General features: G+C 51.6%; 1 protein-coding gene across 3 annotated transcripts; it reads right to left on the reverse strand.

Moving 5' to 3' along the window:
- Nucleotides 1–1,134: 1,134 nt before the first annotated feature.
- Nucleotides 1,135–9,291, reverse strand: Fam131b (family with sequence similarity 131 member B). 3 transcript variants are annotated; one of them, XM_090332430.1, is made up of 7 exons: nucleotides 9,198–9,291; nucleotides 6,464–6,573; nucleotides 6,122–6,157; nucleotides 5,737–5,830; nucleotides 5,313–5,510; nucleotides 3,134–3,277; nucleotides 1,135–2,783 (listed from the first exon to the last, which is right to left on the reverse strand). In XM_090332430.1, the coding sequence occupies exons 1-7, from the start codon at nucleotides 9,223–9,225 to the stop codon at nucleotides 2,431–2,433; spliced, it is 963 nt and encodes a 320-aa protein (XP_090188556.1). In that variant the 5' UTR covers nucleotides 9,226–9,291; the 3' UTR covers nucleotides 1,135–2,430. The 3 variants fall into 3 exon arrangements, with proteins under 3 accessions (XP_090188556.1, XP_090188554.1, XP_090188555.1); XM_090332428.1 differs by having other exon boundaries at nucleotides 1,135–2,903; XM_090332429.1 differs by lacking the exon at nucleotides 9,198–9,291 and adding an exon at nucleotides 7,331–7,411 and having other exon boundaries at nucleotides 1,135–2,903.
- Nucleotides 9,292–13,819: the final 4,528 nt, after the last annotated feature.

Below are 13,819 nucleotides of genomic sequence, written 5' to 3' on the forward strand. Positions count from 1 at the left end.
AAACGTGCTGCACAGCCTTTAATCCCAAAGGAAAAGCAACCCTTCCCACCCACCCCAACAGCTTCTTCCTGCACATGCCCCACCCTTCCCCTTGAAATAGGCTAGAAGCAAACCCCCATGCACCCTGCCCCAGCACCAAAGAGGTGGTCCCTTTCTCCAGAAGATTCCAGAGTGGTCCTGGCTTGCTCCCAGGGTCTTCCCTCTCTCTTTAGAGTAGGGTGGAATGCCTAGCTAAAGGCAGGCTCCCACCTGACCTCTCTGAGGCCATGCACCAGTTGCTGGAGAAGCCAAGCCCCTGCTCAGGTGTGAACCCAACTAATCTTCAGCTCTGTTAGTACTCTTGCATAAGGGACCATTTGGCTTCCGTGAGAAAGGGAAGGAGGAAAGAAATCAGCTGTAGTCTGCCCTTCCTAACTCCCTAGGGCCCTGAGCAAAAGAGAACTGAAAGGAATAAACTCACTCACTAGACTGGATGTCCATTGTGATCTGGAGAAGGAACATGACACTGAGGGGATAAGACAAAGAGAAGATGTTTGCCTTGACAGGATGGGTGGGACAAGAAGAAGCAGATCCCCTGGGAGGAGGGCAGCATAAGCATGCAAAACCCCAGGGGCCTGTGGCAGGAGATGGGGGCCAGAGACAGTTGCCAGGATGGGCTGGCTAGCCCTTCCCTGGAAATAAGGCCCTGGTATGCAGAATCACGACACATTGCAAACAAGAGGTATCTGCTTCCGTTGGGGGCAGAATTAGATGAGGTAAGTCACTGTTTACCTACCTTGCCTTGTCACCTCCCCTCCGATATTCTCCCTTGGTTGTTTTCTCTTTCCCCAGGATCACCACATTGTCCCCTCCTCCCCTGGAGGCCTTGGGACACCTGCCTGGGTTGCACTTCAAGAGTGAGAATATGAGAGTATGAACTTGATGGACAGAAACATCCCCATCTCTCAGCTTCCTTTCAAAGCCAGGCTTGGCAGAGGGGAGGCATTTAGGATTCCTGACTGTAGTGGGACATGAGGCCTTGGTGCTGGAGCCTTTAGACAGATGAAAGAGGGAAACAGGGCCATGAGCCTTAGGCTCTGCCCAAAAAAACCAGAAAGGAGCTGCCACTGCAACAGAAGAGGCAAAATGTCCCCAACCCCTGCTCTCATGGACCCTCACTGAAGTACTGGGCGACTTGCTCCTCTTGTCCCCAGGTTCCACCGAAAATGAGAATGGAGACTGGATGTGGGCAGACATGCGCTTGCCACATAGCCAGCTGCCCTGCAAGGAAGAACAGGATGATTCTTTCTGCTTCTTCCACAGGGTGGTCTGGGGAGGAAGGAGGACACATCCTCAGAGCTGACAAAGGGCAGAAGAAACCAGTGCCCACTCTGCAAACCCCACTACCAGCCTAGCCCCACCAAGGTGGTGACAGCACCAGACCCCTCCTCCCCCCTGCTCAACCCTGAGTCCCCAAGAAGTTATAAAAAATGTAGAAAAGGCAAAGAGAAAAGTGTAAACAGCTCCAGAGAATTAGGGATGGGGGGGAGGCCGAGCCCTCACATTCCCCCCTCTGGTGGGGAAAGGGCATCCTGTGTCAATGTATCTGAGACTTGTCCCTACACCCTCCTAGGGGCCAGGCCCAGGCTCTTGGAGCAAGGGAGAGGAGAAGGGGGAAAAGGTGGCAGAGCTGGGCTGCCAGCCCTGCTGGGTCTCTTCCCAGATCCTTGGGATCCTCCTTTCAGCCATGGGATAGTCAAGATCCCAGAACAAGTGGCCATGTTTGTTCTCAGGCTCATCAACGGCCCTCTTGTCTCTGAGCAGGCCTTAAGACAAAGAATCATGCTTGTGCCCCCTACAAACCCCAGCTAATGCCAAGATAACTTCCTCCCTGGCTTCTGATAGCAGAAGCCAAATCCCCCGCTGAGTGCAGGCTATCCACTGTGGATGCAGACCTGCCCATCAAGCCATGCCTGAGCACTTGCCAAGCCATGTTCCACAGCCCCCGAGGTCTGCTTCTCACAGTGGGGATGAGCTGGGGCCACAGCCAGAGAAAACAGAGTCAGAAAAGCAAGAGTGAAATGGAGAAAGGAGGCATTCAGACAGCATAGCCAAGCTCCTGAAAGACGAAATCAGAGGATGAAGAACTGAGATCCAGTCTCCAGTATAGTCATGCCTGGGCACAGACCCGGGAGTCCGCAACCACCGCTCTTCTCCCACACAATGCCAGGGTTACAGCCATCTCATTGCCTGGGTCTCAGTTCCTAGACCCGTGGTTTCTCAGTGTAGGCTTAGATCAACCGCCCTGCTGGTCTTCTACTTTCTGGGCAGGCAAGGGCTGGAAGCTCCAGGTTCCCTGCTGTCTTCTGCCCAGGTTCAGCCCTGCTGCTGGGACAGGGAAGGGTGTGAGTTACAGCCATGCCCCTCATGAGGGAATGGGGTACAAGGAAGCTAGTTGTTGGCCTCGCACTCTTCCTCATCAAAAGACTGCACACCCGAGGATGTGACGTCAGACACCTTCCGGCTAAGAGCAGTGGACATTTCAGGGTCTTCTCGTGGGGAAAGAGATTCCAGGTCCCGACATCCTGCATCCTCTTCCTCCTCGGTGGTCAGAGGCCTCTTCTCCTCCTCAGCAGGGCCCATGGCCAGGTCCACCCCGCCCAGACCTGGTGCCCAGTTAGTGTCTCCCACCAGCAAAGGCGGAGGCTCTTGAGCAGAGTATCCTGATGCAGGCTGGGAAGGCCCCATGTCATGCAGGCTGGGCTGTGAGTCATCAAATGCAGGGCCAAGATAGGATCCTGTGGCTGGAGAGGCAATGAGGGACTGGTCACTGGCTTCCCAGGCATCTGAGGACCCCAGACAGTACATGCCCTGGGATACATAGGAGTGAGGCCAGCCATCCATGGGGGCTTGAGCGAGGGCATCTGTGAAGGGAATGAGGAAGGTAGGAGGGGGTCATAGGTCATTGCAGTACCCAGAGCCCACAGAACAGAGGCCAAGACACAGAGGGCACACAGACTAGGGAGAACATTGAAAAGCTGGGAAAAACAAACAACAAACAAACCATACATAACAGCCTTACAAGGACAGAGAAGAGAATATAGCTAGGAAGCCTGTTAGGCCCCAAGAGTTGCAATGTGGAACCATCTCTCACCCTGACTCTCCATCAGCTCCTGGTAATTGTCACTGTAGTTGCAGCCCAGTGGCTCCTGGGTGGAGTTGACACTCAGATCTTCACCATCCATGGAAGACCAGGCCATGAGTGTGGCCTCAGAAATAGCAAACTGCTCCATGACACCTAGGAGAAAGAAATGCAGTCACTACAGGATTCCTCCAAAAGACAATTCCATTGAAAAAGAATGCACATTGCTTAAATTGTTGTGAACTTTCTAGTAGCCAGACTTCAGAAAAACTAGATGTTTGGGTACAGAGGCTCAGGCCTATAATCCGAGAAAGTTGTTAAGACCCATTTTAGCAAATAAACTGGACATAGTAATTTATGTCTGTAATCTCAGATAGCATAAATAGGAGGATCACTTTTCAGTAACAACTCCTCCCCTCTTGCCAGGCACCGGTGGCTCATACCTGTCATCTTAGCTACTCTAGGGACCACAGTTTGAAGCCAGTCCAGGAAGGAAAGTTCTGGGGCTGTTCTAGCTAATTAACAACCAAAAAGCTGAAAGCGGAGCTGTGGCTCAAATGGTAGAGTGCTAGCTCTGAGTGGAAAAAAAAAAAAAAAAGCTCAGGGACAGTGCCCAGGCCCTAATTTGAAGCCCTAGTACCAGTCAAAACAAAACAAAAAACAGCAGACGCTCCCATCTAAACAATAATAATAACTTGTGGCAGGGTGCTTAGTCATCCAATGGGAATTCAAATTCCTATACTGCCAGAAGAATAAATGAATAAAATAAAATGAGAAGTACAATTAATTTTTAAAATGTACCACAACTAGTTACCTCAGTATATATCAAAGATTCTTGTGTCAACAGATAACCACTATAAAGCTTAGTGAGATCTTTTGTATTCTTTTCTTTCTTTGAAATCTGGCAGGTCTTCAATAGAGCACGCCATCACTGGGATGAGAACAAATTCTAATGTCCACAGGGACCATTGGCTACTGTACTGGACAGCACAGCCTTTGTTTATGCTTGAGACAAAGCAAAGCTGTGGGGTACTTTCTAGAAGGTCAGACTTCCTAGATGGACTCCTAGAGGAAAGAATTAAGAATCTTCTGAGGGTATCCTAAGGAGCTCAAGTTAAAGATTTCCGAAAGTTTGGTGGTTTTTTTAGAAATGGAACCTAATTGGAAGAAAGCAAAGGTAGTTCAACAGAGGATCCCTGAGGGATTCCTAAGGACCCGTAGGTTCACAGTAAAATAAAAATCGGAAGCTCCAGGGATGGGAAGAGAAATGGGGTGCATTACAACAGCCAAAAGAGCCGTGAGGCCCTTATTCTGGTCAAAATCATGAGTAAATTAAAGCTGAAGTTGTTACTGCCTTGTGTTATGTATCTGCCTCCCTGTCCTGCTGCTATTTTCTCTACTACCTGTACTGCCAGACCTGTCTGTCCCTCTCCCTAGGTATCTTATTGAGATCTGCTGCTAGCCCTGCACTCAGTACTCCACACGCCTGCGCTGGAGTCTAGGGTTCATCCTCTTCTGTAGAGTTCCACCTCATCTCCACATTCCCTTCATCACTAGTGATGGACACAGTAATGTAACCAGTGAGTGAATTCATGACAGCAGATGCCAACAGACAGGCCTAGAGAACAGCCCTAGTATCTTTCTTTCGCTTCTAGAAACATGAGTAGAAGCAAAGCCTTTATTTATTTATTTTATGTTATTTTTTGGCCAGTCCTGGGGCTTGAACTTGGGGCCTGGGCACTATCCTTAAGCTTTCTCAAAGTTAATGCTCTATCACTTGAACCACGGCACCACTTTCAGCTTTTTTCTATGTATGTGGTACCAAGGAATCAAACCCAGGGCTTCATGAATGCTAGGCAAGCACTCTACCACTAGGCCACATTCCTCGTCCAGAAGCAGAGCCTTTTAAAGCCATAGCTCCTACGCTACTAGGACAGGCCTGCACAGTAGCCAAGAAAGCATCTGGAACTGGTGGATTCTTGTGAAACCATATTATTTCATTTTCTGGAGTTATGAGGGCATTTTTTTTAGAATGAACAATCAAAATGCTTAAAAATGAGAGATTGTGGGAAATGCAAGAGATGGAGATTGCTACGTAGAAAAAGCCAGTCCTGCCACAGGGGAGCCCATTGAAGGGTGAGTCTCTGACCACCCCCAAAAATGAATCTCTTAAGGACCTGGGTACAAGTACCTGCTAGGAAACGCGCCTCCTTCTCGCCATCGCTGAGGTCAGAGTAGGCATCTGTGTCCCTGCGCATGGCCTCGTGGCTGTGCTGTGGCTGAATTGCTGGGGTCTTCCCCCAACCCTGCCACTCGATCATGTGGGCCACCCGGCCCTGTCCCATGGCTGTAGGCTTTGTCACGTGGTCCTTCATACTCCTTGAGATCCCTAAGGGGCCAGACGGACCCACATCCTCCAGATTAACACTCAGTACCCATAACCGCCCCTCCCCATGCTCCCCATCCCAGCCTCCCACCGGACTCCACCTCATAGAGAAGACAATACTGACAGAAGGGGCAGATGAGGCAAGGCTACAGAATCTGAAGAGTCAAGACTTGAACCAGGGGCCTGTTAGCATTTCCTACTAGATGCAGCGCCCGGCCAAGAGTCTCACCTGAGAATGATGACTTAGCCAGGGCCCCAATGCCATAGGCATTAGAGTTCCGCTTAAGCTTCGGAAGGATGGATGTGGTGTCCTCCATGGAGAGCTAGGAGAGGGAATGGAGGGAGAAAGGAAGGGGAGTAAGAAGATCCAGGGTGTCTTATAGATGGCCTCTTTGCCATGGCCTCGGGGAAGAAGGATACAGAGAAGGGCCAGTGAAAAGAAAAAACACAATACCCGTGTCCTAAGTGGGTATATGCCCACCCGACTTTGAGAAGTGGAAAATAGGGAAAGCACAGTGCCTGCTGGAGTCAGGCAGAGCCATGTCCCAGAGTGGCCAGGGAGAGAAAGGAAGAGAAATGGACAAAGGAGAGCCGAATCAGCCGGCAGCACTCACATTGATGCCGTCCCAGGAGAAATCCGTTCTCGTTTGCTGTAAGAGAGAGGAAAGGGAATGGTATCCCAGAGACTTCCAGAAGTCTATCAACCCCACCTTCCTCGGAGGAACCACCGGAAGGGTGCCAGGTGATGCAGGCTTTCCTGGGGATCTCAGTGTGCACGGTTGGATGTGTATTTCCAAGAAAAGCCAGCAGCCATGGAATAGAAAAGGATCTGTCTGAAGGAGTGTTTGGGATGTGGCCATGGAAGGCAAAGATCAGGCAGCCAGAGACTTCCAAGATTTTTTTTTCCTGGTGGTTCCTTTGGCAGCGGGGTGGGGGAGCTGCTCAGAGAGCCTCACCTCGGTAGAAGGCCGATGGAGGCTGCTGCCATGCAGAGAGCTGGTGCTATCGACGTTCATCTGATCGACATCCTTCAGGCCCTTCCAGTCCACTGCAATCACCTCGTTCCCTGAAGGAGACAGATAGTTAGTTCCCCCTTGCTCTTTCCTATAGGGTGCCAGGCCTGGTACTGAGCTGAGCCAGCCACACCCTGTCCCTTCTCTTAGCTGCCAGACCCTCTTCTTATTATCCATTCCCTTCGCTACCCTGGCTGTTCCCAAATTTGGGGTGAGGAAAATAATCATGCTGAGCCGAAACACTGGGTTTTCTCAACTGAGAAAGTTGAGCCAAAGTTTTTCCTGGCCTTTCATATTGTTTCTCTTTACATTGGAGGGAGGAGGGTAGCGGGCAGAGGTTGGGTTCAACAGAACAGCAATTCTCCATTCTGTCCTGAGAAGTCTTTTCTGGGTTCCATATAGGTCTAGACTTTCTTTTTTTCAATATCAGTTCTACAAACAAGGCCAGGACATCTCTGGAAGGTGCTTCTCTGTGCCTGGGCTTCATAGTACTTGGGAGTGACAGGTGGAGATGAACGTGATAGGGCCTGCCAAGAGGAGCTCTTGGTGGAGACGGAGGCAGGATGGAGGTGACAAGGAATTGAGTCTGCTCCCCAAAGCAGTGAGAGCAGAGCGGATCAGATGGAGACTTAGGGAAGATGGAGGATGAAGAGGGGAGGGAAACGAGGACTTTGTGAAGTAAGAGTTATAAGAACAGGAATTCAAACATAGAGAAGACAGAAGACAATGGGAGGAATAAAAAGGGCTGACCAGAAAAGCCAGAGGCCGGGGGAAGGACTTCCACACTGAATAGAGAGCTTGCCTGCTCACGCATGGAAATCCTGATCAGAACTTCTGGGGTAGTTAGAGAATTCACAGATCCAACCACAGTGTTTGCCCTTTGCCCTTATAGACAGGCACCACACCTGACGCGCTGTGATTCTAGGTTTGGGGGGTCACAGGTCCTTCTTCCAACAGGGTGCCCTAAATGGGGTGCTGGGCAAATGAAGGCATTCCAGGCTGGGCAGGTGCAAAAGGAAGGAAGGGATGGCTCTGCTCTGGAGCCCGCAGACAGACACGGACGCGTGAGACAGGGCCTGTGGCTGGGAGGGGAGGCGAGGGCCTGGGCGGGGGCGCAGAAATCAGCCACGAACCACCCCTGAGAAGAGGGGGGGAGAGGGGTGGCGGCCCTGGAGGAAGACCGGGCAGAGAGGGGGCGGAGGGGGTGGAGGTGAAGGCCGAGGCGAGGGGTCTCCGTGGAAATACCGCGCGCCTCAGGCCGGAGAGTGGGTTTGTTTGTACGAATAACACGAAAGATTCTCCCAGCCTGAGGTCGCGGGCGCGTGGGAGGGAGGAGCGGGGTCAGGGAGGGGAAGTGGGGAGCCGGGGAGACAACTGGGTTGAAGTGCGAGGCAGAAAGAGGGTCGTGGGTGCGTGGGGAGGGGAGCAGGGGTGGCGGGGGGGGGGGGGCGCGCGGCTCGGGACCCCGCGCCGCCGGCAGGTGCGGGCGGCCCCACCCTCCGGCTCGGCCAGCGCCCGCCCGGCGCCCTCCCTTGGCCCCCCGACCCCGCCCCACCGCCGGGCCCCGACCGCCCCCGCCCCGGGGGAGATGCACGTGAACAAAGCCTCCCGGGGGTGGCGCGACGCCGGGAGCGGAGGGCGGCGGGAGGGGAGGGCGGGGGCAGAGCGCACGAGCCGGCCGGCGGGCGGTGGAGGTGGGGGCGCCGAGCCGGCTGGGGCCGCGCGAGGGGCGTCTGGAAGAGGGGCTGCCCCGAAATGGGGCGGGGGGGAGGGGGCAGGGGGGAGGACGGAGGGGAGGGAGGGTCGGGAGTAGGGCAGGAGACCCCAGCCCAGGGCGGCAGACGGGTGGACGGACCGGGAGGAGAGGGGCCGCGCCGGCAGGGAGGGTGGTGGGGAACAGGGAAGGACCCGGAGGGGTGGGGAGAAGAGGAGGACGGGGAGGTGGAGAGGAGGGAAGGACCGGGGAGATGGGGAGAAGGGAAGGACCGAGGAGAAGGGAAGGACCCGGAGGGATGGGGAGAAGGGAAGGACCGAGGAGATGGGGAGAAAAGGACCCGGAGGGATGGGGAGAAGGGAAGGACCGGGGAGAAGGGTAGGACCCGGAGAGATGGGGAGAAGGGAAGAGCCTAGAGGGATGGAGGGAATGGAAGGACCGAGGTGATGGGGAGAAGGGAAGGACCGAGGTGATGGGGAGAAGGGAAGAGCCCGGAGGGATGGAGGGAATGGAAGGACCGAGGTGATGGGGAGAAGGGAAGAATCCGGAGGGATGGAGGGAAGGGAAGGACCGAGGTGATGGGGAGAAGGGAAAGGACCCAGAGGGATGGAAGGAAGGGAAGGACCGGGGAGATGGGGAGAAGAGGATCCGGAGGGATGGGGAGAAGGGAAGAATCCGGAGGGTTGGAGGGAAGGAAAGGACCGGGGAGATGGGGAGAAGGGAAGGACCCGGAGGGATGGAGGGAAGAGAAGGACCCGGAGGGATGGGGAGAAGGGAAGGACGGGGAGATGGGGCGGAGAGGTGGAGAGGAGCGAGGACGGAGCGCCGCGGCTCCGGCAGGAAGGAGGCCGGCGAGTGAGGGCGCGGGCCGGGCGGGCGCGGACCGGGGTCCCCGGGGCCGAGGACGGGGTGGGGGAAGGGCCCTGCCCCCCGGCCCGGCCCGCGTCCGGCCGCCGTACCCACCCACAGTCCGCGAGCCGATGCAGCCCATGGCTCCGCGCTCCGAGCCCGGCCTCGCCGGCTGGGGCGCGCGCCGGGGGCGGGGGGGAGCGGCGGGAGCTGCGCCGCCGCCCCAGCCGCTCTGCAGCGCCGCGGCCGTCTCCGCCCGGCTCCGCTCCCCCTCCCGCCCCTCCCTCCCCACGGCAGCCGCCGCCGCCGCCCGCCCCCCCCCTCCCCGGGCTGGGCTCGCGGCGATGGGGAGGGGGCGGCCCGGGGATTGGCTGCGCCCGGAGCTTCCCCGCCCTGCAGCCCCCCGCGCGCCCCGCACGCCGAGTTCCCCGCCTGGGGTCCCCGGGGTGGGGGCGCCCCGGCGAGGTCACCCTGGGGTACTGGACTTGGGGGGGCGCCGGGGGGAGGAGGGGAGCGGAGCCGGGGCCGCACTCGTGTGTTTCCTCCCCGGCGGCCTCCGGGGCGCGCGCCGGGCGTGACGGGCTCTGCGCCCCGCGCTCTCCGACCGCGGGGGACGCGGGCCGGTTTCCCCACCACCACCACCACCACGCCGGCCCGAGCAGGGGCGGGGAGGGGGTGGAGAGGCGATCGCTCCTCCGATCAGAACCCAGGCCGGCCGGACACAGTTCCAAACCCACCCAACTTTTCTCAGCCTCGCTCCCCGGGGAGGAGCGGGAGCGCCGTGGCCAGCCGGCCGTCCAGGGTGGGGTGGGGTGGACGGCGCCCACCGCTCCGGAGCGCGCCCGGGCCGGGGCGGCACCCGTTAGCAAATGCTAATGTCGGGCGAGCCGCGCCCCGCAACGGGGCTGCGTGGCCCCCGCGCCCTGCGGGAGGCCAGCGGGTCACATTTACTTATGAAAAGGAAGCTACCTCCGGTGGAATTCCGAGTGAAAACCTGGGAACAAAGAGTCCATTTTCTACTGATATCACACACAAAAAAAAGCCTCACACCTCTTCCCTAGAAAGCCACCCAGGCCCTCCCGGGGGACCCCAGGTCCAGAGGCTTTGAGGGGGTGAAATGGGTGGGTTTCTAACTCAGGAACCAAAGCTGAGACTCGTGGTCGAATTCCAGATCCCAGGAGTGAAATGGTGGAGGGGAAACTGACTTTCGGGCTAGGTATTGGAAAACATTACTAAGTGTACGTCTGTAAAATCCTGGAGGGGAAGAGAGAGTCATCAGTTACAGGCCTGTAGATTTTTTTTTTAATTTCATTAAATTGAATATAGTTTATGGCATGCGCCATACTTCAACGGTGGAGAGACTTGCTATTCTTTCTCCTGTATCTACCAGTGTTGATTACACCACGAGAAAGAAATGTTACATCGTTTCAATACTCTTAGAATACATTGTCTAGCTGCAAAGGAGAAAAAAAATAGGGATGGCAATTAAAAAAAAAAGAGGAATAAGGAAGGAGGGAGGGAGGGAGAGATATAACAACTAAGAATGGCCTCTAGTTCTCCAGCCCTCTCCCTACCAAACCCCTTATTTAAGCAGAGAAGTGTGGAGTTCATGGGCCACATGACCTTACTGTTTATGTCTTCCCACACTAACTGCTCTCCCTTACATATTTGTATTTTACGCCATTTACCATACCATGATCCAAACATGGGCACAACCTACTTCTGTGGTAGCCTTTGCACAGCAATATAGGGCTAGATCTATCCAAATGATTTAAATCAAATTAACATGAGAGATTCCAGATCTTGCAACCCCTGTCCTATCTCACATTTGTTCTGAAGGTATTTCCAGCACTAAAGCAGAATATCTTGAGCTCAGTGCACATCAGCTTTCTTCCAGCCACTTTTCTCCATGTAGACATTCTTTCATTTTCCTTCCCACCTTCGGAGTTCCAGTGGGAATCTGAACAATTGTCCTGGGGGACAATTTGATAGTACTAACCAACCAAACCCCCAAATCCTTAATATAGGCATTGCTTTGGTAGTTGTTTCTAAACTCTGATACAACCAAATCATTCTATTCTAAGGAAATTAAAATAGAATGTGGGGCCCTGGAGTGTGGCCTACTGGTAGAATGCTTGCCTAGCATGCACAAAGCCCTAGGTTCAATTCCTCAGTACCAAATACACAGAAAAGCCAGAACTGGTGCTGTGGCTTAAGTGGTAGCTAGCCTTAAGAAAGCTCAAGGGTAGTTCGCACAGGCCCAGAATTCAAGCCCCAGGATTGGCAAAAAAAAAAAAAAAAGGAAAGAATGTGGACCAGAATTTAACCCAAGGAATTGATTGTATCATACTAGACAATTAAATTTGAGGCCACGTCTACAGTAAAATAATATGCAGCCATTAGTAATATTTTATCATTGTGTTGATGTAGAAAATGATGCATGCTATACTATGGTATTAAAAAGCAAGCTATAAGAATTAGAATACACTAATTTTTGCTTAACACACACACATTCTTCCTGCCTTTCAGCTGCCTTTGCATCTCAAGTAATTTATGGAATTTCCCAAGGAAAGCCTGTTTTACAAAGCTCCAACCCAATGCATCGTTTACAATTTGATCCTCAGCAAAATCATATTAATTGGAACTTTCCCAAAGTCTAAAAATACAAGACTTGGACAGAATGTTTCTGTATGGCACTGGTACTTCTAATGGGTCTCCTTAGGGACAGAGTCCCAAGGTGAAATTGAGCCTCTCTTCTTCTCTGTTGTGACTGATACATGTCTCTGTCTCCTGTGGTAAGTACTTGCACAAAAGGAATCATTTGAATCCAGTGGGCAGTACCGTTCATGATGTGATTTTTTCCCTCAGATCCATGAACAGAATGAAGATTCTATAACCTTAGGCCGGAAGAATTGCATCTCTGTATCCACCAACCTGTAACTGAAATGTGTTGTTTATCTCAGTTACCCACATCTCACAGCAAACTACAATAGTCTTAGAAGCACTGGATTATGTCTTTTATTACTATCAAAACCAAAGATTTGATACTACAAGACAATGCTTGTAGAGTTGGTTTTTTTTTTGGGGGGGGGGACAGTCCTGGGGCTTGAACTCAGGGCCTGAGCACTGTCCTTGGGCTTTCTCAAGGCTAGAGCGCTACCACTTGAGCCACAGCACCACTCCAACTTTTTTCTGTGTATATGGTACTGAGGAATCTAATCCTCTTTGTGCATGCTAGGCAAGCATCTACCACTAGGCCAAATTCCCGGCCTGTTTTTTTTTTTTTAACACCATTAATTATGTTTATTATCTAAATATTATGATAATTTTGGACCTGCCTTTACCTCTGTGAAAGCCTTTCATAAGAATCAGATATATTACTAGATCATAATTCAAAAATAACTATGGATTTTCATACATGTTTTATTTCACACATTTAATATTATTCTGAGAAGCAAACATGGTTCTTACCCTGGCAATGAGCTTTCCAGATTGCCAAAGGGGGTCAGGGCACAAAACAACTTCAGAATCCTTAAAGTATAAAAAAACACAACTGGTGGAGAAGCTTCTCATTTTTCAGGGGATTAATCTTATTCATAATCACAATCAAATGATCCAGTGAGACACTGGAGTCTTCAAGAGTGACAGAAAGTGCTTCCTCTCATTTTCAAGACTGAGAAAGAGTAGTACAGCTCAAAGGGGACCTTACCTCCATGTTCATCTCAGCCAATAGAGACATAGCTCCTAAACCCCACAGTTCAGTATCTATTTTGTTTTCAAGGGAGGCATTATTAGATCACGGTGGAGAAGTTCCACTGTGCATTTGATCCACAGTGTCATATAATTTTGAAGACTTTTTTTGTTGACTTTTTGTTCCCTTTTTTAATACCATTCACTTCTAAATCATTTTGACTTGGTATTCACCTTGTCCAAAATTAGTATTGCTACTCCTGGTTGCTTCCATTTCCTTGGAAATTTTTTTTTTCACTTTAAGGTGTTTTTTTGTCTTTGTCATTGAAGTATTTCTGATAGGTAACAGGTAGGTTTGTATTTAAATTCAGTCTACCCACAGGTATCTTTGGATGGGATATTTGAGAACATTAATGCTTATTATTAGTATTGAAGCATATATACTAATTCCTGCCAATTTGCTCTTATTGTATATGAGTCTTCCTTACTCCTTATCTTCTAATCTAAGGAGATTCATTCTTTGCTGTATTTTCATGATTTGGTTCGTCTATCTCTTCTGAGTTGGATTCCTTTAACTATTTTCTGCAATGATTTTTAGTGGTCATGAATTCTTTATGTTTTGTTCATCATGGACGGTTTTTATTTATCTTTCTATTATGAAAAATAGCTTTCCTAGGCAGCAATTTCATTTCACAGTTATTTTTAGAGAGTGCAACAGATTTTATGCCCTGTGCTTTTAAAGTTTCTGTTGAGAAATCTGATTCTAAAGGATTCACTTTGCTAGTTGACTTTTCTCTTGCAGCTTTCAATTATTTTTCCATCTATATGACCATAATATAATATGGCTTAGATAAGTCGTTTATTGCTCTTTTTGTTTGTATTTCTTTTTTTTGCCAGTCCTGGGGCTTGAACTTGAAGGCCTGAATCCTTTCCTTAGGCTTCTCAAGGCTAGAGCTCTACCACTTGAACCACAGCACCACTTCTGGCTTTTTCTATGTGTATGGGACTGAGGAATCAAACCCAGGTCTTCGTGCATGCTAGGCAAG

Source organism: Megascapheus bottae, chromosome 5, assembly GCF_031878675.1.
Source record: "Megascapheus bottae isolate mThoBot1 chromosome 5, mThoBot2.hap1, whole genome shotgun sequence".
Classification (NCBI taxonomy): Eukaryota; Metazoa; Chordata; class Mammalia; order Rodentia; family Geomyidae; genus Megascapheus; species Megascapheus bottae.